The 26,886-nt window shown below is 45.4% G+C and overlaps 2 protein-coding genes across 2 annotated transcripts in view; one reads left to right on the top strand and one right to left on the bottom strand.

The window, feature by feature from the left end:
* Positions 1-16,674, top strand: part of LOC143172104 (protein patched homolog 1-like) — a 98,574-nt gene extending 81,900 nt beyond the window's left edge. The window contains exons 23-24 of the mRNA XM_076361359.1: positions 5,293-5,821; positions 16,388-16,674. Coding sequence (XP_076217474.1) covers positions 5,293-5,820 — 528 coding nt within the window. The 3' untranslated portion in view covers position 5,821; positions 16,388-16,674. The remainder of the gene's footprint in view (positions 1-5,292; positions 5,822-16,387) is intronic.
* LOC143172258 (uncharacterized) overlaps positions 13,287-26,886 on the bottom strand; it is a 37,581-nt gene continuing 23,981 nt past the window's right edge. The window contains exon 4 of the mRNA XM_076361481.1: positions 13,287-13,520. Within this exon, the coding sequence (XP_076217596.1) occupies positions 13,287-13,520 (234 nt within the window). The remainder of the gene's footprint in view (positions 13,521-26,886) is intronic.

Raw genomic sequence — 26,886 nt, forward strand, 5'->3', positions numbered from 1 at the left:
CTTCTCCTGCTGTGTTGCCCCACACGATGATGTCATCAATGTATTGCAGGTGTTCTGGAGCTCCACCCTGTTCCAGTGCAGTCTGGATCAGTCCATGGCAAATGGTGGGGCTGTGTTTCCACCCCTGGGGCAGTCGGTTCCAGGTATACTGGACACCCCTCCAAGTGAAAGCAAACTGTGGCCTGCACTCTGCTGCCAAAGGGACTGACAAAAACGCATTAGTGATATCAGTTGTGGCATACCACTTGGCTGCCTTTGACTCCAAGTCGTATTGAAGTTCTAGCATGTCTGGCACGGCAGCACTCAGTGGTGGCGTGACTTCATTTAGGCCACGATAGTCTACTGTTCGTCTCCACTCTCCATTAGACTTCCGCACTGGCCATATGGGACTGTTAAAGGGTGAAAGAGCCTTGCTGATCACTCCTTGGCTCTCCAGTCGACGAATCAGCTCATGAATGGGAATCAGGGAGTCTCGGTTGGTGCAATACTGCTGCCGGTGCACCGTGGTGGTAGCGATGGGCACCTGTTGGTCTTCGACCTTCAGCAACCCCACAACAGAGGGGTCCTCCGAGAGACCAGGCAAGGTGGACAGCTGTTTAATTTCCTCCATCTCCAAGGCAGCTATACCAAAAGCCCACCGGTACCCTTTTGGGTCCTTGAAATACCCTCTCCTGAGGTAGTCTATGCCAAGGATGCACGGAGCCTCTGGGCCAGTCACAATGGGGTGCTTCTGCCACCCATTCCCAGTTAGACTCACTTCGGCTTCCAATACAGTTAGCTGTTGGGATCCCCCCGTCACCCCAGAAATACAGATGGGTTCTGCCCCTATATAGCTTGATGGCATTAGGGTACACTATGCACCGGTGTCCACTTGAGCCTTATACTTCTGTGGGTCTGACGTGCCAGGCCACCGAATCCACACAGTCCAGTAAACCCGGTTGTCCCTTTCCTCCCCCTGGCTGGAGGCAGGGCCCCTCTAGTCCTCATCACAGTATTCGTTTCTCACTTCTTGTACATACGAGTCAGAAGTCTCTTCATTAAGATCAGGAGTAAAATCAGCCCTTCTACTCTCTCTGGGCAACTGCCCGCTGGAAACTGGAGCAGCCATTTTCCTGGAAGAACCCCTTTCTGTGATTGTTTTCCCTTGCAATTCACGTACCCGTGCCCCTAGGTCTGAGGTAGGTTTTCCATCCCACTTCCTCATGTCCTCTCCGTGGTCACGCAGTTAAAACCATAGGGTGCCCCGTGGTGTATACCCTTTATATTCTCTCTCTTGAGCAAAAGAACGCTGACTCCTAATAGCCGAGATACTGGTCCGTACAGGTGGGGAGTAGGACCTATCCTCTCTGAGTTGCTGGATCTCCTGGGACAGTTTCTCCACAGCCGAGACGAGGGAGGAAGAGAGACTTTCCTCATATTGCCGGAGTTGACCAGCCAATTCATCCTCCGTTTGTTCCTCTCCATCTTTCCAGGTCATCACTGCCAATGAATTGGCGTATGACGATGGTGAGCTCCTTATAAACTTCCGCCACATGGGTCGTGTGCACTTGACTTCGTCTGGATCTTTGGATAGCTGTTCATTGCTCAGGTCACCATAAATCACCTCCAGCACAGCTAATTCTCTCAGGAACTGGATACCCTTCTCCATGGTGGCCCATTTGCTTGGGCGACATATGACATCTTCCTTGAAGGGATACCTTTCCTTCACGCTTGACAAGAGTCGCCTCCAAAGGCTGAGGACTCGTGTCCCTTTTCCAATTGCTTTATCAATGCCCCCTTCCCTAGAAAGGGATCCCAGCTGCTTGGCTTCCCTACCCTCTAATTCCAGGCTACTGGCTCCATTATCCCAGCATCGGAGCAGCCAGGTGACAATATGCTCGCCTGGACGACGGCTGAAATCTTTTCATATATCTCGCAGCTCACTCAGGGATAGAGATCGGGTGGTCACTGCCTCGTTTATGAGTTCTTCCTCTTCTTCCTCCCTGATCAGCGGCCGGCTCTCCTCCTCCCGTTCTCGTGATGGTCCTTCTCTAGGGTCATCTGTCTCGTACACTTCTTCCTCCAGCCCCCTTTTAGAAGAAGCTTCTTCCTCCCTTACTAAACGAGCCGACTTCCGCTTCCAAGATTTCTTCTTGTGTACAGGGGCGACTGATACCGGCACAGGCTGGTTCTTTGGTTCAGCCACAGGGCCTGTCGCCGGAGTCTGAGTAGCTGCAGTGCATGTCGCCGGGGTCTGAGTAGCCGCAGAGCATGTTGCTGGGGTTGGAGTGGCTGCAGGGCGTGTTGCCCGGTTCTGAGTGGCTGCAGTGCGTGTCGTTTTACTGTCAGAGCCAGAGACCATCTCTTCCCTTTGAGGGTACTGAATGGTGTTGAACAGGGCTCGGTAGGCATGGGCCAGGCCCCAGCACGTTGCAATGATCTGCATCTCTCTGGAGTTGCCAGGGTGGCAGCATACTTTGTCCAAATATTCTACTAACTTTTCAGGATTCTGCACTTGCTCAGGGGTGAAGTTCCAAAACACTGGGGGTGCCCATTGGCCTAGGTACTTGCCCATCTTGTCCCACACACCCTGCCACTCATAACTATGCAGCCTTGGGGCAGATCTCTGGATGATATTCTTAAATTGCTTACCAACTTTAGACAAAACCGAAAGAGTATTCCCAAGAAGTACCAATAGAAGTATCTTAACTGCCCAAGGATGTTCAAAATACTGAAAAGTTACTGTAATGAAGGAGGAAACATCATAGAAGAAGGTAGTGACACTGCCATTCTGTATTTCCTCCGTAAAAAAACTCTCAGAAAGGTTACTGCAATTGCTAGTTGTCTCCACGAAATGGTATCCATGGTACAGTAACGGCTTCATTGCGAAGTTTACATACCACACTAACGTCAAGGTCAATGTTCTAAAAACAAACCTCACAAGCGAGACATCACTATTCACTGCAGACCACAGCAAACTGCAAAACCCAACACCAATCTTTAACATGTACAGCAGGAAAAAGAGCGCGATGCAGATTATACAAATCAATATCGAGAACAGAGAAACCAACATTGTGACCCACAACTACTAACAGATATAAGTTCCTTAATACACTCCGGTTAACCTGTTATTATCTCAAACCCTTCGAGCCCCACGTTGGGCGCCAAAAAGGACTGTCGTGGTTTAACCTCAGTCGGCAACTAAGCACCACGCAGCCGCTCGCTCACTCCCCCCCGCACCCCGGTGGGATGGGGGAGAGAATTGGAAGAGCACAAGTGAGAAAAACTCATGGGTTGAGATAAAAACAGTTTAATAAATGAAATAAAATGATAATAATAATAATATGATAATAATAATAATACACAAAGCAAGTGATGCACAGTGCAATTGCTCACCACCCGCCGACCGATGCCCAGCCAATCCCCGAGCAGCGGCCCCCCCGGCCAGCTTTCCCCAGTTTATGTACTGAGCATGACGTCACATGGTATGGAATGTCCCTTTGGTCAGTTTGGCTGTGCCCCATCCCAGCTTCTTGTGCACCTGCAACCTTCTCAGTCGGTAGAGCATGGGAAACTAAAAAGTCCTTGGCTAGTGTAAGCATTACCTAGCAACAACTAAAACATCGGTGCGTTATCAACTTTGTTCTCATCCTAAATCCAAAACACAGCATTGTACCAGCTACTAGAAAGGAAATTAACTCTATCCGTGCCGAAACCAGGACACAGCCTGACCTCGGTGCCAGGGAAGATTATGGAACGGTTCATCTTGAGGGCGCTCACAAGGCATGTGCGGGACAACCAGGGGATCAGGCCCAGCCAGCACGGGTTCATGAAAGGCAGGTCCTGCTTGACCAACCTGATCTCCTTCTATGACCAGGTGACCCCCCTAGTGGATGAGGGAAAGGCTGTGGATGTGGTCTACCTGGACTTCAGTAAGGCCTTTGACACCGTCTCCCACAGCATTCTCCTAGAGAAGCTGGCGGCTCATGGCTTAGACAGGTGTACTCTGCGCTGTGTAAAAAGCTGGCTGGACGGCTGGGCCCAGAGAGTTGTGGTGAATGGAGTTCAATCCAGTTGGCGGCTGGTCGCAAGTGGTGTTCCCCAGGGCTCAGTATTGGGGCCGGTCTTGTTCAATATCTTTATCGATGATCTGGATGAGGGGATCGAGTGCACCCTCAGGAAGTTTGCAGACGACACCAAGTTGGGCGGGAGTGTTGATCTGCTCGAGGGTAGGAAGGCTCTGCAGAGGGACCTGGACAGGCTGGATCGATGGGCCGAGGCCAACTGTATGAGGTTCAACAAGGCCAAGTGCCGGGTCCTGCACTTGGGCCACAACAACCCCATGCAGCGCTACAGGCTTGGGGAAGAGTGGCTGGAAAGCTGCCTGGCGGAAAAGGACCTGGGGGTGCTGGTTCACAGCTGGCTGAACATGAGCCGGCAGCGTGCCCAGGCGGCCAAGAAGGCCAATGGCATCCTGGCCTGTATCAGAAATAGTGTGGCCAGCAGGAGTAGGGAAGTGATCGTGCCCCTGTACTCGGCCCTGGTGAGGCCGCACCTTGAATACTGTGTTCAGTTTTGGGCCCCGCACTACAAGAAGGACATTGAGGTGCTGGAGCGTGTCCAGAGAAGGGCAACGAGGCTGGTGAGGGGTCTGGAGCACAAGTCTTATGAGGAGCGGCTGAGGGAACTGGGACTGTTTAGCCTGGAGAAAAGGAGGCTGAGGGGAGACCTCATCGCTCTCTACAACTACCTGAAAGGAGGCTGTAGCGAGGTGGGTGTCGGTCTCTTCTCCCAAATAACTAGCAATAGGACGAGAGGAAATGGCCTCAAGTTGCGGCAGGGGAGGTTTAGATTGGATGTAAGGAAAAATTTCTTTACTGAAAGAGTGGTTAAACATTGGAACAGGCTGCCCAGGGAAGTGGTTGAGTCCCCATCCCTGGAGGTATTTAAAAGACGAGTAGATGAGGCGCTTAGGGACATGGTTTAGTGGGCATGGTGGTGTTGGGTCGATGGTTGGACTCGATGATCTTAGAGGTCTTTTCCAACCTTAATGATTCTATGATTCTATGATTAGTGCCTATATTTTCAGCTGTAGTCCTGTGTTTTTCTGAAGTTATGCTTTCCAGGTTTTAACAACTTCAGACAAAAAATGTCTGGAAAAATTAACAGTTCTAAGACTCCAGAACACTACCTTTATAGAGTTAGAACCAGGACAATACCATTATAAATGTTGTTCCTGGGATAAAATATAAAAGAGTGTAGTATTTGTTTGCCTTACTTTGTCAGAGGCATAACCATGTGTCTCCCTTTCAGGTGGTTCAGCCAGAGACAAGGTATCAGTCAAGTCCCAGATTGCAGTCGAATCCAGAGGCTGGCACTCAGCAGGCACGGCATCAGGGCAGACAACCAAAATGGGAAACAAGGGAAGGGCTGCGACCACCTCATTACTGCCCTCGCAGGGACGCTTTTGAAATTTCTGCTGAACGGCATTCAGGACCTAGCAATAGGGGTTGCTTGGGCCACAAGGCTCATTCTCATAACATGAGAAGCCCGGTGTTTGGTACCATGAGTGCCTCAGGACCAGCCTACTGCCAGCCTATCACTACTGTGACTGCCTCAGCTTCAGTGACTGTTGCTGTCCACCCTGTCGTGAACAACCACAACTCTTGGGGAGGGAGCTTTCCGTCCTACAAGGGATACTATGAAGCTGACCATGGGCCATTTGAGGACCCCCACGTGCCTTTTGATGTGTGGTATGAAAGAAGAAATTCTGAAGTAGAAGTTATAGAACTGCAAGATGTTGAATGTGAAGAAAGGATACCTGGCAACAACTCAGAATAAGGTAGATCTGTCTCCTGTAGCTAGTAGATTTGCCTGTCTTGGGTAATGCTGTGATCAGAAGAAAGGGGAAAGATAAGAATTCTCTGAAGTACCTTTTCTTCAGGTAGGTTTACTTCTTAGTCCCTGATCATCTGGAATCTGCTGACCATGAATATAATACATTTTGCACTAGAAGTTAGGTTGGATAAGATAGTGCTTTCCAGTGCTAAGAAGTTACAATGATCCAAACATAAACTACTCCAAGAGCCTTGCAAAGTGGGTGAGTACATATTATGACCCCAGTTTACCAGAAGAGGAAAATGAAGCAGAGATGTTATGTAGCCCGCACAAAGCTGTGTGATTGCATTTCCTGTTGATAGATCATAGAATCATAGAATCATAGGATGGTTTTGGTTGGAAGGGACCTTTAAAGATGATCTAGTTCCAACCCCCCTGCCATGGGCAGGGACATCTTTCACTAGATCAGGTTGCTCAAAGCCCCATCCAACCTGACCTTGAACACTTCCAATGATGGGGCATCCACAGCTTCTCTGGGCAACTTGTTCCAGTCTCTCACCACCCTCATCGTAAAGCATTTCTTCCTTATATCCAGTCCAAATCTACCCTCTTTCAGTTTAAAACCGTTGCCCCTTGTCCTGTCCCTACAGGCCTTGGTAAAAAGTCTCTCTCCATCTTTATTATAAGCCCCCTTTATATATTGAAAGGCCGCAATAAGGTCTCCCTGGAGCCTTCTCTTCTCCAGGCTGAACAATCCCAACTCTCTCAGCCTTTCTTCATAGGAGAGGTGTTCCAGCCCTCTGACGATTTTCGTGGTCCTCCTCTGGACCCACTCTAACAGGTCAATGTCTTTCTTGTGCTGGGGACCCCAGAGCTGGACGCAGTACTCCAGGTGGGGTCTCATGAGAGTGGAGTAGAGGGGGAGAATCACCTCCCTTGACCTGCTGGCCACGCTTCTTTTCATGCAGCCCAGGATATGATTGGCTTTCTGGGCTGCAAGCGCACATTGCCAGTGCATATCTAATCTTTCATCTACCAATATCCCCAAGTCCTTCTCCTCAGGGCTGCTCTCAATCCATTCATCCCCCAGTCTGTATTGATACTGGTGGTTGCCCCAACTCAGGTGCAGGACCTTGCACTTGGCCTTGTTGAACTTCATGAGGTTCGCATGGGCCCACTCCTCAAGCCTGTCAAGATCCCTCTGGATGCCATCCCTTCCTCAAACACCACTCGGCTTGGTGTCATCTGCAAACTTGCTGAGGGTGCACTCAATCCCACTATCTGTGTCATTAATAAAGATATTGAACAGTACTGGACCCAATACGGACCCTTGAGGGACACGGCTTGTTACTGATCTCCATTTGGACATTGAGCCATTGACTGTAACTCTTTGGATGCGACCATCCAGCCAGTTCCTTATCCATCTAACAGTCCATCCATCAAACCCATATCTCTCCAAGTTAGCGACAAGGATACTGTGGGGGACCATGTCAAAGGCCTTACAGAAGTCAAGAGAGATGACATCAGTTGCTCTTCCCCTATCCACCAAGGCAGTCACTCCATCGTAGAAGGCCATAGTTATCCATATATAGCACAATAATTGTGTTAACTGAAGTGTAGGTAATGAATAATCAAATAGAAATTTGATAGCTGTGATTCCTTTTTTGCTGGACTTGGGCTTTATACTGTAAAGACCTCAACATCCAGGTGGAGCCTTCCACCCACCAAGATCTTTGCTTGAGCCAAGAGGGTACCACAGGGAGGGATGACTGGACTGGGGGGTGGGGGGCACCTTTCGGCAAACTTCTGACCATGGTTATCAGGGTGTGGTCTGTGGACCACCACTGGTGTAATGTTGGTTCACACAGGCCTCCTTGGTGGTCTGATGAGTTAAATATTTTGAGGAAAGCAACAGAGGCAGTGGGGTGGGAAAGGAGAAGGTGTGTGTACAAAAGGAACTGTCTTTTGCAAAGTCTTGGGGAAAAGCCTGGTTTTATATTTGCATATGACATTCTGCTTTTAAAAGCTTACCTAATACCTACATTTGTATCTAGCTTGTTGATTGCAGCCTCTAAAACAATACTTATTAAAAAACATACTTTAAAAGTTTAAGAAAGTAGAAGAATATCAAATAAATAACAAACATAACATTTAATAAAGATTTAAATTAAAACTAGAGCAAGAAACTTAAAGTAAAAATTTAAAAAATCCAAGAGAATTTTAAAAATAAAGTTTCTAGAGAAGGGGGTTGGTTGCAGGGGGAGAGAGAATATTATCATTTCTTCTGTTCACCATTAGTTTTACTGACCTCAGGGTATGGTCCAAACAGTGAAAGAAGAACAGGAAGCAGCACCAATCCATTGAGAACTCCCAAAATGGTTAAGATTGCCAAAACAGCAAAAAAATACCTGAAGTAGGGTTTAAGGGGGTGGGAGGGGGAAGAGAAGAGGCACAAATAATGTTAGAAATAAGGGATTACATACTACTGCTAAATATATTAAAAAATACATATACTAAATTAAATCTCAAATATTACTAATATTGTACTAAATAATTATATCACTTTCTTTATATAAAGTTTTTTTGATTTTGTTTTTTACCCTTTGGATTAGAGAACGTACATCACACAACCCAAAGTATTAGTTGATAAAAGAAAGAAAGACAGAAAATTAAATTTGTTAATTTCCCAGAATCTGGCAGCACGTAATGTTATTTATGAATGTGTTACACAAATACAAAAATATGGAATGTGTAGTGAATGGCTGAATGGATTGAAAGCACAAATACAATGAAAAGGGGCCCCCATTAGCGAAAACTCAGCAGAAGCAAACAAATGAGGTGAAGGGTGTAGAAGTCAATTTATCCTAGAAGGGAAAGAAACCCACTTCTCCCAGCAGCTAATCCAGTGTGAAATACTTTTGCATCTTACAGTGGTATCTCGAATTAAATCTCCAGCGTAAGGTAAGGCTTTCCCCTGCCGTTCATTAATCACAACTCTCCACCTAGAATTCTGTGAGTTCCAGTTTTACCAAATAGCTCAAATGGCAGCCTTTTTACAACACAGGAACCGTCTTTCTGCAAAGAAAATGCTGCCCATTCTATAGTAAGCTTCAGCATCCTACTGAGTAATAGCACTCCACAATAGCAGAATTGCATTGCAGGCTAATCTTTCGTTGAACAATTTAACACCTCTGAATACTGTTGTTTTGCATCAGGCAATTCAAACATAAAGGCTGAAGTACTATGGAAGAAGAGGAAAGTGCACAAGGGTTTGTCCTTTCCCAGCACTGAGGGCTAAGGGCTGGGATCCTTCATGAATACCAAGGTAAACCTGTCAGTAAAAGGAAAGCCTTGCTAGTTGGTATTCAGCACAGCTGGAGCTCAGACTAAATTTAAGGCTGCATTATAACTAATGATTTCCAGAACTCAGTCTTGGGTAAATTCCCGGAGGAGAAGGGGTAGGAGAAGAACTGAGGGCGAGTTTGCTACTAATGGCTCTGCTGGCAACAAACTTTACTGCCTCCATGTTTCTACATCTGATCAAATATATCAGACTCCTGTAAAACTACAAATATCCTGCTACTGTAAACATTTTGGAATTCCTGATCTGCATTAGCAAAATCGGTGAACTAATCTACTCCACTAAGATAAACCACCAGAACTTTATACTGAGACAGAGATCAACAACAAGCATTAAAACATTTGCATCTCATCCATCTAACATTAGGATAAACAAGAAGATTATAGCTCTGACCACTTGGTGTATACAGTGCCTGTTAATTTACTTAATATTCCACACTGTTGGACTAATCTATCCCTTTCTGGAAGTTTGGGGTCATCTTCACCCACTATAACAATGCTCAGGCTCTGATAGTTTATTTTATTTTATTTTATTTTTATTTTTTAAACAAGGTGAACTAAAGTCAGATTGTGCTAGAAAACAAGAAACTGATGGGCAAAAAAGTAAAATAAAAGAGGCTGAAAAGTTGAAATGCTCATTTTATATACTAAGAGAATATCCACTCCAAATTTTGAATGAAGGGCTGCTACAGTCTTCCATTTGCTATGATACAAAAATATGCTTGCCAAATCTTTTGTCTGTTAAGTAGGAAAGTAGCACAGCAAATATACCCCTGTAAATTTAGGCTAAATCTATGAGCAACCTATATGTCAGTGTGTTCCATCCCTTACAAGATCAGGTCCTAAAAGAATAATTCTACCTTATTTCTTCACCACCAATAAAATAAAATAAAATATACTGACCTGAAAAAATACAAGTTCTATTTCAGGGCATGCAATATCTGTATAGTAATAATCCCCATGTAGGTTTAATGTATTTAGACCTAAGTGTATACCTCCTACTCCCTGCTTTCTGCAAATCTCTTACATACATAAACAAAAAATCCTGATGAGATTTAGCAATCATTCTCTCAGTTTCTGCCTCCGACATTTTGTTGTTGTTGTTGTCAAATGGATGTCAGCTAAGTCTGATCACCTATCCAGTTTATGTTTACCTAAGCAGTTAAGTCATCTTTCAGAGCATTTTATTTGGCCCAGTTCTACCTCAGTTCTGTTTTAGGGCTAGGATTTAATTTTTTTTGTGTGCTGCAGTTTGCCACAAAGAACCTGTGTTACTTCTAAGATTAGCGATTTTGCAGAGCTCCACAGGTTGTTTGGAATGGATTAGGATCTGTTTCATTGTACTTCTCAAATTCCCCTCAAAAGAAAAACTTGCTCTCCTCTCATACTTGACGAATTCACATTCTTAATTAAATCCACAAGAAACTATGCCTGTAGTTCTAAACAGAAGAGCCTTCGGACTTTGCTTTACAAAATTTTAATATGAAGTTCTGTGTTCATACTTATGGTTCCCTAGCTCCCAAACAGGGCTTTTTTCCTCACCCATTTATAAATTGCTGTAAACCTCCTATAAAGATAGCAGGAGAAGGCCCAGAGAGCATCAGTTGCAGCATAATTGCAGCATGTTTGTAGCTCCATGTGTCCTTTCCAGGCAAATCATTGTGCATATGAAAAATCTGGAGGACCTATATCTGGAAGGTTAAAGGTAAAATCCAGCTAATATTGGACAATACTAGCTGCTTCAAACTGACTTAATTCCAGAATTAGCAAACTTTGCTAAAGAGGGCCATTTTTGTTTCCTTTCATGCTGGGAGTCAGATTTTCCTGGAACAGATTTTAATACCAGCAATGAAAATACTACTATGTCTAGCATGTGACAAGGAGTTAATAAAACATAGGGAAAACAGGACCATGACGTAAGCATGCTTGACACACCATACATAGTAATAAAATGACAGATACACTGAAATGTCTAAATATTAAAAGCATACTTATTTTTATTTAAAAAAAAAGTCAAGACACACAAATGCTTTACCTGACAATAAAATCAAACTCCGATCCTACGAGCATTAACACTCCAAACAGAGTGGACACAGCTCCATCCAACGCTGGTGCAAACATATGTTCCAATGCAAGGACAGCCCTATGGTTCTTGTCTCCTACGGCAGTTAAAAATGCCTGTAAAACAATGAAATCCATTTCATTAGAGAGACACGTACAGCCTTTCAAACAGCCTCTCTTAGTATGCAGTTCTTCACCAGTTAATTACTTCCATTTACAGCCCATTAAAGTATCTCTATAGCTGGCTAGACTTCAAGACAAGGTCTGATCCTGCAGTCATACCATATAGCTGCTGCTGAAGTCACATGACCAGAGTAAGCATTGATTACAGAGTCAGAGCCGTAGTAAAAATTTTGGAAACAATGCCTGCCTGCACCAGTAGGCTTTTCATTTGTTTCTTGGTTTGCTTGTTTCCACACGCAAAGAATTCATTTTATGGTAAAAGCACTTCAGGTGTAAAAATTATAGGGCTATTCTTGTCACTCTCACGAGGGCATAGCTTCCATGACTGTCATGGGAAGTTTGCTGTAAAACTAGCCAATACTGATTCAGGTTTTCCTGAATACACTTGGAACAGACCAAGGACTTGCAACTTTTGCTCACGCACACAGTCACATCCACGGTAGCATTTACTAGTGGATCAAGTCTTTCTGTCACTTTACACAGAAGTGTCCACTGATACAGTGCATTTCTCCTCACAGGTCTGAGGATCCACACTATCAGATATTATACACAGTAAGCACTCAACTGATGGAAAGTTGCCAGTGTATTCAACAGGACCAGTATAAAGTAACACTACTAAGTTGTGTGCTGCTTTTTTTACATTCCTATTTCTCTCAAGATGAATGTTTTTGCAACTTTTTCTACTTCAAACCTAGCAGCACTATACTACGTGCAACTATATAGCATACTAGCTAGCAGCACTATATATGCCCAACTCTGTACCTCATCTACAACATGTAGATGCCGGGTGGTGCCGGCTGTCCCCGCGGCCAGTTCAAACCTTGGGAAGCCGCATATAACCAGCCCCTAGGGAGCTCCAGCAACCAGGAGCACCGCAAACAGGGCGTGCAAACAGGGAGCGTCGTCTGAGAGGAGCAGTGCGGAAGTTTGCGTGGAAGGGCGCATGAGAAGGGCGGCGCACTCTACCAGTTGTCAGGCTGCTGCCTGCTCTGCTCACCCGCAGGCTTCGGCTGCAGCCCCGACAGTCACCCCAGCTAGCTGTTGGCTGTGCAAACCTACCCAGCAGCTTGAGGCCTCCAGGGAATTAGAAGGGCTTATTAGGCAGTTCTTTGGGGTCGTCGGAAGCATGGTGGCAGACACCCGGCGAGGGCTGCACTCTGCAGCAGCCAGGAACCATCTACCTAGCCAGGCTAGCCTGGGATGAGTGGAGGCAGCCACCCAGACAGAGCTTCCTATCAGGGAAGCTGCTGTCCAGGTGGAGGGCTGTAAAGTCTGTACCCCACACTCCTGGGTGGAGGAGGGTACAAGCTCCACCTGTGCAAGGTGTGCTCTGGTGGAGTCGCTCGGGCAGCAGGTGGAGGAGCTGCAGGAGGAAGTCAGCAGGTTACGCTGTATTAGGGAGGGGGAACAAGAAATAGATAGAGTATTATTTGAGACTTTGCAAGAAGAAACACTAGGGCCCCGTGGCACTGACCTCCAAGAACTACCAGACAGAGCGTCCACAGCAAACAGACAGCACCTTGGAGAAGGAGGCGCCATGGTCTCTGGTGACTCGTGGCAACAGGATATCACTTCCCCCCCATTTCCTCGTATGTACCAACCAGCAACAGATACGAAGTCTTGGCAGTGGGTGAAGCCAATGAACAAGACTCGCAGGGAGAAACCGCACCAGTTGCACACACTAAAAACTGCAAAAGGAAGCGGCAAGTGCTAGTAGTAGGCGACTCCCTGCTGAGAGGCACCGAGGCACACCCATCTGCCGGCCTGATATACAGTCAAGGGAAGTTTGCTGCTTGCCAGGAGCCAAGATCCAGGTTGTCACAGAGAGACTGCCACAACTGGTTGAAAGCGCAGACTACTATCCCCTACTTCTTTTCCACGTGGGCACCAATGACACGGTAAAGCATAGCCTGGGCAAGATCAAGCAGGACTTCAGAGCCCTGGGGGCACAAGTGATCTCCTCCTCTATCTTGCAAGTCAGGGATAGGGGTGCGGGCAGAAGTCGACGCATCATGCAGATCAACACCTGGCTTCGTGGCCGGTGTCGTCGCCAGGGCTTTGGCTTCTAAGATCACGGGACGTTCTTCGATGAATACAGCCTATTGGGGAGAGATGGGATCCACCTGTCTAGAAGAGGAAGGAGAATCTTCGCTGGCAGATTGGCTGACTTAGTGAATCGCACTTTAAACTAAGGAACTTGGGGGGTGAGGTCCAAAGCCGTGACACTTGTGTACTCACAAGCAACAGGGGGGATGAGCGCACCTACTGGAGTAGTGAGGAATGCCCCCCAACCCTCCAAAAAGGTTCTGCCAAAAAGGTGAGACAGTCGACAGTCCAACCGAAGTGTCACTATACCAATGCACGCAGCATGGGTAACAAACAGGAGGAGCTGGAAGCCACTGTGCAGCTGGAAAGCTATGATCTGATCGCTATCACTGAAACTTGGTGGGATGAATCACATGATTGGAGCGCTGCAATCGATAGCTATAAACTATTCAGGAGGGACAGGCAAGGAAGGAGGGGCGGGGGGGTGCCCTCTATGTAAAAAAAAAAATGGATTGATTGCACAAAGCTGTCTTTGAAAAGCAGCAGTACACAGGTTGAGAGCCTATGGGTGAAAATTAGAGACCAAGCCAACAAAGGAAACCTCGTGGCTGGTGTTTACTACAGGCCGCCTGATCAAGGGGAGGATGTTGATGAAGCGTTCTTGCTTCAACTACAGGAAGCATCATGCTCGCAGGCTCTGATCCTGCTGGGGGACTTCAACCACCCTGACATCCGCTGGAAAAGTGGCACAGCAAGCTGCGAGCAGTCTAGGAGACTCTTGGAGTGCATCGAGGATAACTTTCTAATCCAGGTGATAGAAAGCCCAAACAGAGGAGATGCATTACTGGGCCTGTTGCTCACCAACGCAGAGGAACTTATTGGAGAGGTCAAGATTGGTGGCAGCCTGGGCTGCAGTGATCATGCCCTGGTGGAATTCATGATCTCGAGGGATATAGGCCAGGCGAAAAGTATAGTCAAGACCCTAAACCTTAGGAAAGTGAACTTTCAGTTGTTTCCCTGTGCTCTGATCGCTGAATCAGGCTATCATCTAAAACATCACACAGCAATGACAGTGAAAGTGTAAAATTGCCAGTTACTTCAAGAATTGTCCTTTTTCAAATAAAATTCATCAAAAGAATTTGAAGTCCATAGTGAGGACTGAATCCCTCTGGGAGATGGGCCGAGTGAGAGAGATGGGAAAGCTCCACCTTGCCTAGTGCAGCGTTGCGTTGTGGGGTGTCCCCTGTGCTTTGGGGATGCGGCGCTGTATTCAGAGATCTGCCCAGCAAGCTCCCAGATTGGAGGAGTCCCTGGGCCAAGCACTCTGTTTTGCCAGGGGCAGTTGCAGTGGCTATCACAGATTCATATAGGTCAAAGCTGACTTAACAGGACATTTAATATGTTCCTGTGAAATAATATTCTGCTGGTTCATCCCAGAATTTGTGCGATTTGAAACTTAAATCATTATCTCTCCTTAGGCTAGCAATAGAAAGTTACAGGATGTAGTGCTGTTCGGAACAGATGAGATATTTCAGATGTTTGGGGAAGACTAAAGCTGTTTATTTTCTTGAAAAAAATCCATTAATTTTATGGGGAATGCTTTGAAGGGGAGGAATAAATTGAGTTTTTTACCTCTAAAGCTTTTTGGGGCTTGTGATTGAAAACCGATTTAATTATTTTAACTCCTTTTTTTTTCCTCATTTGGGGGAAAAAACCAGAAGTGTTAAATCCTTACTTAGCTCTTGGTCCCTATTTTCTTGCTCTGCTTTTCACAGCTTTTCAGTGGCTGTCTTGGTTTCGGCTGGGATAGAGTTAATTTTCTTCCCAGTAGCTAGTATAGTGCTGTGTTTTGGATTTAGGATGAGAATAATGTTGATAACACACCGATGTTTTAGTTGTTGCTAAGTAGTGCTTACACTGGTCAAGGACTTTTCAGCTTCCCATGCCCTGCCAGCGAGAAGCTGGGAGGGGGCACAGCCAGGACAGCTGACCCAAACTGGCCAAAGGGCTATTCCATACCATGTGACGTCATGCTCAGTATATAAACCAGGGGGAGTTGGCTGGGGGGTGGGAACCACTGCTCGGGGACTGGCTGGGCATCAGTCGGTGGGTGGTGAGCAATTGCATTGTGCATCACTTATTTTGTGTATTCTTTTATCATTATGATGATGATGATGATGTTCCCTTCCTTTTCTGTCCTATTAAACTGTCTTTATCTCAACCCACGAATTTTACTTTTTTTTTTTTCCCCTCTCCAATTCTCTCCCCCATCCCACTGTGGAGGGGGGAGTGAGCGAACAGCTGTGTGGTGTTTAGCTGCCTGCCGGGTTAAACCACAACAGTGGCAGACACTAGTTTGACCAAAGCAAGCCATTTTATTTTGGTTGCAGAAATATTTTACTCACACACACACGCACATACGTACATATGCGTGCAGAATTTTGATGGAAATTTTTGGATGATTCCTGATAAAATCACCTTCTGATTTATAAAACTTCTCTCCAAACATCTCAAAGTGCAAATAAACCTGAATGCATTTATACTCAAAGTCTAGGAATATGGTAAGTAATAGTATCCTCAGAATAAGGAAATGTTCGGGCTCAGATTTTCCCAGCTGAACGGCAGGCCAATATGAGAATCTTAACTGTGTCCAGTATCAGATACAGCTTTTTTCTCTTTGAAGTGTCCATTGGTTTTGACTGAATTTGTGGCATTCAGAAATCAAGGCATCCACATTTTTTTAATTGGCATCAGGATTTCTTTACCAAGAAGTCCATGACTGATGGAAACAGAGTCCACATTGCCTGACTGCTAACTGTAACCACAAGAATCATGAAATGAGTGTTGGATTAGCTTGATTTGTTTCTTTTTCTTTAACTTTAATGAATGTTTGTATTTTTTTTCCTCTGTATTTGTAAAGGGTAATAACTGAAGCAAAGACGACGCCAAAGATGGAAAACTATATTTCCAGAACTGCTTGAAGAGAAGAAGTGCTCAAAGTTGTGGAAAAAGACATGCTGCATCAGGACAACAATTCACTGTTACTGTAACTTATTGTATTATTTTGTTAAATATTTCTATAAATATTTAAAGATGTACACATATGTAATATACAAAAGAACATTGTAAAGTAGTATAATCTGGAGTCATTTGCCTCCAGTTAATGGATTGGGGACAATATTGGTTTTGCTCTGTACTTACTGTATATTGATCTCTTTGCCACAAGTAAACTTAATCTAGTTCTAATTTTCAGCATAAGTTGCTGCTGCTTAAATATTGTATGATTTACTTGTATAATTCTATGCAAATATTGCTTATGTAATAGGATTTTTTCTGTAAAGGTACATGTTTGTTGAAAATATTTTAAATTTGCATATCACAACCCTGTGGTATTATGAAATGTTACTGTTAACTTTCAAACACGCTATGTGTGAAAATTTTTTAAAATAAGCAGATATGAAGAAAAGCATGTTAATCTTGGAGACTTATATAGGTTTAGCTGTGTGCAGGTTTTGTTTTGCTGTGTGTATTGATGTGTGCATCTGGAAGTGTGCATGTCAGTGTGTGTATGTTCCCAGTGTACTGTAGTTTCTCTTTTACTGTATGGTAACCCTTAATGGGCTTATGAACCCACTGATGCTGGTGTGAGTCTGGCTTTCCCTGTTAGTAGGCACTAGTGAAAACTGCATTGGTGTTTACCAACGTGTACCATAGACTACCATCATCAAAGGGCCAAGATAAAATAGAAGACAGGAAGTCAGGTTTTGGGAGTGTGGTTCAATTTCCCACTCTATTAATGACTTGGTACATGTGATTTTGGTCAAGTCACATAAGTGCCCTGTGCCTCAGTTTCTCAAACTGTAAAATGGGTATAACTGTACTTACCTACCTCCCAGGAGAGTTGTGAGGCTTAATTACTGTTTGTGAAAGTGTTTTGATATTTTTCATAAATGGTGCCAAGTAAGTGCAAACACTATAACCATTCTTTTTTCACTTCAAAAGGTGCTGGATGTTGAGAGGTGCTGGTGGTTATAGAAATTCAGTAAGCATATGCCTTGTTTTGATATTGATACTGTTAACTATGAGTGGCATTAGAAGCTAAATAATCTAGTTGTTTGTTGGTAAGCCACAGCTCAGCTGTGTCCTTATAACATTCAAAGCAGTATCCTCTGTCACCTTATTTTAATGGCAGGAAAGAAGTTAATAGTAAGTGAGAAAAATCAAATGGAAGGATTAAAAAAACCCTTATATTTTCACTTATTAAATATAAATGAAAATGACTTTCTGTTGGATCCAGGACTGTAATGAATGACACTTAAGACCTGGTATGTTTTTTTCTCTGTTGTTTTGATTGTTTTTTCCCATGCTGCATTGGCACTTTTAATTAAAACGGCTAAACTGGGATCCCTTTGTGAAACTAATTTAGCTTTTTTGTTGTTATTTTTAAACTAAAGATGGATTGCTGCAGGTGAAGGGCCTGAAAAAATACTACAATCTCTGTGTTCTGGTTGAAACCAAATGCTAAGACTGGAGAACCTTTATTTAAAATACTAGAACAAAAGTTCTCATTCTCTCTCTCTTCGTCTTTCTCCATCTTTTTTCTGCCCTTCTCCAAGCTGTTTTTTAGAGCAGGTAGATGATCAAATATGTATTCAGAGCCAAACACACACAACCAACATTCGATTTTTAAACACAGTGGTGGTGGGGCTTTTCTTTATAATACAGTGCCTGAACAGCAGCTCCAAATTCTTTGATGGGAAGGTGTATTTCTCCAGTGGCTTCAGGGAGTCTATCTTTGCCCACAGACCTTCCCAGCACAGTGAATGGAGATAACTAGAATGCACAAATATTCATGCCTTTTTCGCTCACTTGAAAACACTTTGATATGAGGCACTTGTTTACAGATCTTCAATGTGAACAACAGTGAGAGCCTGATGTTGTTCCCGTGATACATAAGCTACTGTTTCAATGCACGCTAGGGGATAATGTTGTAATTGCCTACTGGTCCAGTTCACTGCCTAACATGAAAACTCTTAATGACAAAAAGACGAGGGGCCCCAATTTAGTACTAGCAGCATAGTGACCTCAGGTCATAAAAACTCTGCTACAAAACTGTATGATACTAATTGGAAGCTACCTTCAACTGCCAAGTGTGTGTGCTCCTGTGTCAGAGGTCAGCAGAGCTCCCACTGACACCGCTGGTGCAGCCCACAGGCACGTGCTCCCTTTCTCCCTCCTCTTCCTCTGAGGTGACAACAGGAGGGAAGGGGGCAAGGAGGAGCTGTGATATCTCCCATCTGCCCCTGCCCAATTCCTTGTTCTGCATGTTATGTGCAGATGACCTGTCTGCTGCTTCACGCTCCGATAGTCACATTGGCAAAGGGAGAACTCGGTGGCTGGCAACATTTATTTTGGTTTGGTTTGGGTTTTTTTAAAACCTTTTTTAATTGTGGATGATATTTATATTTTTGTATCATAAGAATGTTTTCTTACAGTATTTGTCATGCCAGTTTACACCAAGCAAAATGCAGGGATTTTATTTCTATTGGAAACACTATTACAGCTATGTTTTTCCTTTTTAATGTATTTTTATTTGTATAGAGTGATTACTAATGTTAAATAGGAAAGAGTATATAACACATTAAAGACTTGTCATAGCTTTTAGCATAAAGAGTTAAAAGGAAAAAATATTCAAACTGGGTCTCATCACCTGTCTATTTTGGTAGGAGTGGGTTTGTGTCATTTCAGTTACAAAGATAAAATTATGCCATATAATTTATTTATGTGAAAATTTATTTTTGTAGTGTACATAATAGTCATCAAGTCTTTTGACAGAAGTATATTTTTAAAGAGTTTATATGCAATTATGATAGCATTATGTTTTAGACCACTGCTAAAATGTGATTATGGTGCATACTTTTCCTTGAAAACCCCATGGCAGAAAAGAAAGTGTTAAACACTGTTAAGAGAGAAAGAGAGTGTGAATATTCATACAATTCTGGACTGTGTTTTAGTTACCATTTGTGACCTAGTGTGGTTCTCATTTTAAACCTTGAAAGGAAATTGTACAAATTCTCTAAATATTAATGTTCAAACACTGATAGAAATTCTAACATGAATAAAAATATTATAACTTATTGGTTATGGATTTTGTTGTTTATAGATTTATTTTTTTTTATGTACTGGTCAACTATGCAGATACAATCATGCAATTATACTGATTGCTATGGAGTAGCAATCATCCTTCAGGGCACATGCTATATTATTGGTAAGTCTACTACATGCTGTAGTGAAATAGTTGTTGTATCATATGTCAGTTTGCACTTTCATAGTCAGAGTTGAGCCTAAATCCAACTTGAAACATAAAATCTTATTTCTTAGTTCAGCAAACTCAACCCCAAATCTGGAACCTCCATAATTTGGAGCAAGAATTTGAGATTTTTGGAAGATTGAGATTTGGCCTATTTTGGAGAAGGAGCAAATTCTAAAATCATAGATAAATTGTAAAATGTAGGTGCTTGTCTGTTGATTCTATTGCCCTTTTTATGTCTCTGGGGGATAGGTATAAGCTGGATTATACATTTCATTCTCTTTCTGAATGAAGCATTTTGTGTAAATATTTAGCACTTGGGTGAGGCAGTTTATCATACAGGTTACTTATTCTTAGAGGTGGGTAGAAATTTTTTGCCTGCTTCCTTCTCTGTAGTTATTCCTTAAATTGGATTAGAGAAATAGTCTATTTTTTCCTACTTTGTGGAACAAAAAAAAAAAATCTGAATTCTGAAAACTCTAGAGTCTAAGAAGGGAGGGTCTTGACAAAACCTCTTCCAGGAGATGTGCTAGCAACTGCAAGCCAGCATGCAGTTCCCCGATGATTGGGAAAGATGAGAGACTATTTTGGGTACCAGTGTTGTAAGCAGCAACACTTCAATCAGAAGTCACTTGTGTCATGTCATCACCCTGTGTAGCTTGTGGTATGCAAAGATACTGTGCTAAGCATCCACCGAAGTACCATAGAGCCAGCAATCCTTGGCTTTATCCTATATCCCTTATGTAAATTTATCATGAATCTTATAAATTTCTCATACACCAAAAGCTCAAGCATGTCTTCGGATAATTCAACTTCTAATTTTCATGGTCAGATGAAATACAAGTATATATTTTTATTTTCATTTTACATTTTCTGGAAGTTTAACCATAAAAGAGTGTCCTGGTTTCGGCTGGGATAGAGATAATTTTCTTCCTAGTAGCTGGTATAGTGCTGTGTTTCGGATTTAGAAGGAGAACAAAGTTGATAACGCACTGATGTTTTAGTTGTTGCTAAGCAGTGCTTACACTAGTCAAGGACTTTTCAGCTTCCCATGCTCTACCGACTGAGAAGGCTGGAGGTGCACAAGAAGCTGGGAGGGGGCACAGCCAGGACAGCTGACCCAAACTGACCAAAGGGACATTCCATACCATGTGACGTCATGCTCAGTACATAAACTGGGGAAAGCTGGCCGGGGGGGGCCGCTGCTCGGGGACTGGCTGGGCATCAGTTGGCGGGTGGTGAGCAGTTGCATTGTGCATCACTTGCTTTTTATATTCTGGTACTGTGGCTGAACCAGAGAACCAACCCATGATGGTATCAGTTGCCCCTATACACAAGAAGAAATACACAAGAAAATCAGCTCATTTAGTAAGGGATGAAGATGAACCAGGACCATCATGAGAATAGGAGCAGGAAGAGGCAGAACCCATAAATGAGAAGATTTCAGCCATCGTCCAGGCGAGCATATTGTCACCTGGCTGCTCCGATGCTGGGATAATGGGGCCAGTAGCCTGGAATTAGAGGGTAGGGAAGCCAAGCAGCTGGGATCCCTTTCCAGGGAAGGGGGCATTGGCAAAGCAATTGGAAAAGGGGCACAAGCCCTCAGCCTCTGGAGGCGTCTCCTGTCAGGGCTGAAGGAAAGGTATCCCTTCAAGGAAGATGTCATATGTCACCCAGGCAAGTGGACCACCATGGAGAGAGGTATCCAGTACCTGAGGGAATTAGACATGCTGGAGGTGATTTATGATGACCTGGACAACGAGCAGTTATCCAAAGATCCAGATGAAGTCCGGTGCACACGACCTATGTGGCGGAAGTTTGTACGGAGCGCACCATCGTCATATGCCAACTCATTGGCAGTAAAGACCTGGAAAGACAGAGAGGGACAAATGGTGGATGAATTGGCTGGCCAACTCCGGCAATACAAAAAAAGTCTCTCTTCCTCCCTACGGGCCTGCGTCTACAGCTGTGGAAAAACTTTCCGAAAAACTGTCCCAAGAGGTCCAGCAACTCAAAGAGGATACGTTCTATTCTCCACCTGTACGGACCAATATCTCAGCCATTAGAGTAAGCGTCCCTCTGCTCCAGAGGGAGGATATAGGGGGTACACACCACGGACCACCCTATGGTTTTACCTGCATGACCATGGAGAGGACATGAGGAAGTGGGATGGAAAATCTACCTCAGCCCTAGAGGCACGGCTACATGAGTTGCCTTGCACAATCTCTCGGAGGACCCTTCTGTTGTGGGGTTGCTGAAGGTCAAAGAACAACAGGTGCCCATCGCTACCACCACGGTGCACCGGCGGCAATATCGCACCAACCGAGACTCCCTGATTCCCATCCATAAACTGATTCATCGACTGGAGAGCCAAGGAGTGATCAGCAGGACTCGCTCACCCTTTAACAGTCCCATATGGCCAGTGCAGAAGTCTAATGGAGAGTGGAGACTGACAGTAGACTATCGTGGCCTGAAGGAAGTCAGGCCGCCGCTGAGTGCTGCTGTGCCGGACATGCTAGAACTTCAATACGAATTGGAGTCAAAGGCAGCCAAGTGGTATGCCACAACTGATATCACTAATGCATTTTTGTCAGTCCCTTTGGCAGCAGAGTGCAGGCCACAGTTTGCTTTCACTTGGAGGGGCGTCCAGTACACCTGGAACCGACTGCCCCAGGGGTGGAAACACAGCCCCACCATTTGCCATGGACTGATCCAGACTGCACTGGAACAGGGTGAGGCTCCAGAACACCTGCAATACATTGATGACATCATCGTGTGGGGCAACACAGCAGGAGAAGTTTTTGAAAAAGGGAAGGAAATAGTCCAAATCCTGCTGAAGGCCGGTTTTGCCATAAAACAAAGTAAGGTCAAGGGACCTGCACAGGACATCCAGTTTTTAGGAATAAAATGGCAAGATGGACGTCGTCAGATCCCAATGGATGTGATCAACAAAATAACAGCCATGTCTCCACCAACTAGCAAAAAGGAAACACAAGCTTTCTTAGGCGTCGTGGGTTTTTGGAGAATGCATATTCCAAATTACAGTCTGATCGTAAACCCTCTCTATCAAGTGACCTGGAAGAAGAACAATTTCAAATGGGGCCCTGAGCAACTGTCACGGTTTAACCCCAGCCAGCAACTAAGCACCACACAGCCGCTCACTCACTCCCCCTGCAGTGGGATGGGGGAGAGAATCGGAAGAGTAAAAGTGAGAAAACTCGTGGGTTGAGATAAAGACAGTTTAACAGGTAGAGCAAAAGCCGCACACGCAAGCAAAGCAAAACAAGGAATTCATTCACTGCTTCCCATCGGCAGGCAGGTGTTCAGCCATCTCCAGGAAAGCAGGGCTCCATCATGCATCACGGTTACTTAGGAAGACAAAACGCCATCACTCCGAACTTCCCCCCTTCCTCCTTCTTCCCCCATCTTTATATGCTAAGCATGATGTCATATGGTCTGGAATATTCCTTTGGTCAGTTGGGGTCAGCTCTCCCAGCTGTGTCCCCTCCCAGCTTCTTGTGCACCCCCAGCCTACTCGCTGGTGGGGCAGTGTGAGAGGCAGAAAAGGCCTTGACTCTGTGTAAGCACTGCTCAGCAGTAAATAAAACATCCCTGTGTTATCAACACTGTTTCTAGCACAAATCCATAACGTAGCCCCATACTAGCTACTATGAAGAAAATTAACTCTACCCCAGCCAAAACCAGTACAGCAACGACAAGCCTTTGAACAAATTAAACAGGAGATGCAGTAGCCCTTGGGCCAGTACGGTCAGGACAAGATGTTAAAAAATGTGCTGGATGTTCAAAGGGAGGATCCCCTGTACACATCATGCAACTGATGCTACATGGAGTAAGTGGGTCGCACTGATCACACAACGGGCTCAAATAGGAAACCCCAGTCGCCCAGGAATCCTGGAAGAGATCATGGATTGGCCAGAGGGCAAAGATTTTGGAATATCACCAGAGGAGGAGGTAACGCATGCTGAGGAGGCTCCAATGTATAATGAACTACCAGAAAATGTACATGCCTTGTTCACTGGTGGATCCTGTCGTCTTGTGGGAAAGCATCGGAGGTGGAAAGCTGCTGTATGGAGGCCTATGCGACAAGTTGTAGAAACTGCTGAAGGAGAAGGTGAATCGAGCCAATTTGCAGAAGTCAAGGCCATCCAGCTGGCTTTAGACATTGCTGACCGAGAAAAGTGGCCAGTGCTCTATCTCTGTACTGACTCAGGGATGGTGGCAAATGCCCTGTGGGGGTGGTTGCAGCAATGGAAGCAGAGCAACTGGCAGCGCAGAGGCAAACCCATCTGGGCCGCCGCATTGTGGCAAGATATTGCTGCCCGGGTGGAGAACCCGGTTGTAAAAGTCCGTCACGTAGATGCTCACGTACCCAAGAGTCGGGCCCCTGAAGAACATCAAAACAACCAGCAGGTGGATCAGGCTGCTAAGATTGAAGTGGCTCAGGTGGAGCTGGACTGGCAACATAAGGGTGAATTATTTCTAGCTCGGTGGGCCCATGACACCTCAGGTCACCAAGGAAGAGATGCAACATACAGATGGGCTCGTGATCGAGGGGTGGACTTGACCATGGACACTATAGCCCAAGTTATCCATGAATGCGAAACATGCGCTGCGATCAAGCAAGCCAAGCGGTTAAAGCCTCTCTGGTATGGAGGACGATGGCTGAAATATAACTATGGGGAGGCCTGGCAGATCGATTATATCACACTCCCACAAACCCGCCAAGGCAAGCGCCACGTGCTTACAATGGTGGAGGCAACCCCCGGATGGCTGGAAACATATCCCGTGCCCCATGCCACTGCCCGGAACACTATCCTGGGCCTTGAAAAGCAAGTCCTATGGCGACATGGCACCCCAGAAAGAATTGAGTCAGACAACGGGACTCATTTCCGAAACAACCTCATAGACACCTGGGAATGTATTGGAAAGAGTGGGACCTGGGCATGACGTAGATGGCATAGGATAAGGGGTGGATGCTGTCCTAGTTTCGGCAGGGATAGAGTTAATTTTCTTCCTAGTAGCTGGTACAGTGCTGTGTTTTGGATTTAGGAGGAGAACACACCGATGGTTTAGTTGTTGCTAAGCAGTGCTTACACTCGTCAAGGACTTTTCAGCTTCCCATGCTCTACCGACTGAGAAGGCTGGAGGTGCACAAGAAGCTGGGAGGGGGCACAGCCAGGACAGCTGACCCAAACTGGCCAAAGGGCTATTCTGTACCATGTGATGTCATGCTCAGTATATAAACTGGGGGAAAGCTGGCCGGGGGGGGCCGCTGCTTGTGGACTGGCTGGGCATCTGTCGGCGGGTGGTGACCAATTGCATTGTGCATCACTTGCTTTGTATATTCTTTTATTATTATTGTTATTATTTTATTTTATTTCAATTATTAAACTGTTCTTATCTCAACCCATGAGTTTTTTCACTTTTACTCTTCCGATTCTCTCTCTCCAATCCCACCAGGGGCGGGTGGGGAGTGAGCGAGCGGTGGTGTGGTGCTCATTTACCGGCTGAGGTTAAACCATGACAAGAACATAGGCTTTTTCTTTCAGAATTTCATTTTACATCTGTAGGTATTTATCTTGCATTATTTGTCACGTAAGTTTGTGGAAGATAACTTCTTGTCACAGGTACTCAGAGAACCAATTAGGAAAGATGCCGTCCTAGACTTGTTGTTTGTGAATAGAGAAGGTACCGTGGGGGATGTGATGGTAGGTGGCTGTCTTGGCCACAGTGATCATGAAATGGTTGAGTTGAAAATTTTCAGTGTAATGAGAAAAAAGGTCAGCAGAGTTGCTACCCTGGACTTCAGGAGAGCAAACTTTAAGCTATTCAGGGATGTATTTAGCAGTGTCCCCTGGGAATCTGCTTTTGAGGGCTAAGGAGTCCACGAATGCTGGTCAGTTTTTAAGAAGCACCTTTTAGAAGCACAGGAGCAGGCAATCCCTTTGTGTCAAAAGTCAAGCAAGTGGGGCAGAAGACCAGCTTGGCTGAACAGGGAACTCCTTGTGGAACTCAAGAGGTAAAAGAAATGGTATGATGCTGGGGGAGGGGAACCTCAATCCATCCCACTCCTACCAGTCTGATGCCAGGGCCAGCAATAGATGCCCAGAGCCTGGAGAAGGAACACAGGTCAGCAGGCGAGCGCCTGAGGAGCAGCACAAAGGAACTCCAGCCAGTAAGACAGCTTCAGCGGGGGCCCAGCTTCAATGCCTCTATGCAAACGCACGTAGCATGGGGAATAAACAAGAGGAGTTCGAGACATGCGCACGCCTGCAGGGCTACAACCTTATTGGCATCACGGAGACGTGGTGGGATGGCTCCTATGCTTGGAGTGTTGGGATGGAGGGATACAGGCTCTTTAGGAAGGACAGGCAGGGGAGACGAGGAGGGGGTGTCGCCCTCTATGTCAATGACCAGCTGGAGTGCATGGAGCTCTGCCTGGGGATGGATGAGGAGCTTGTGGGTCAGGATCAAAGGGAAGACAGGGACAGGTGACATTATGGTGGGGGTCTGCTACAGGCCACCCGACCAGGAAGACCGAGCGGATGAGGCCCTCTATAGACAGATAGGAGCAGCCTCACGCTCACAAGCCCTGGTCCTCATGGGGGACTTCAGCCACCCCGACATCTGTTGGAGGGACAACACGGCAGGGCATAAGCAATCCAGGAGGTTCCTGGAATGCGTCGATGATAACTTCCTTCTCCAAGTGGTAGAGGAGCCAACGAGGAGAGGTGCTACGCTGGACCTTGTTCTCACCAACAAGGAGGGGCTGGTGGGGAATGTGAAGCTCAAGGGCAGCCTGGGCTGCAGCGACCACAAAATGGTGGAGTTCAAGATCCTTAGGGCACCGAGGAGGGCGCACAGCAAGCTCACTACCCTGGACTTCAGGAGAGCGGACTTTGGCCTCTTCAGGGATCTGCTTGGTAGAGTGCCATGGGACAAAGCCCTGGAGGGAAGAGGGGCCCAGGAAAGCTGGGTAATATTCAAGGATCACCTCCTCCAAGCTCAGGAGCGATGCATCCCAACAAAGAGGAAGTCAGGCAAAAACACCAGGAGGCCTGCAGGGATGAACAAGGAGCTCCTGGACA

The sequence above is a fragment of the Aptenodytes patagonicus genome, chromosome W (genome assembly GCF_965638725.1).
Source record: "Aptenodytes patagonicus chromosome W, bAptPat1.pri.cur, whole genome shotgun sequence".
Classification (NCBI taxonomy): Eukaryota; Metazoa; Chordata; class Aves; order Sphenisciformes; family Spheniscidae; genus Aptenodytes; species Aptenodytes patagonicus.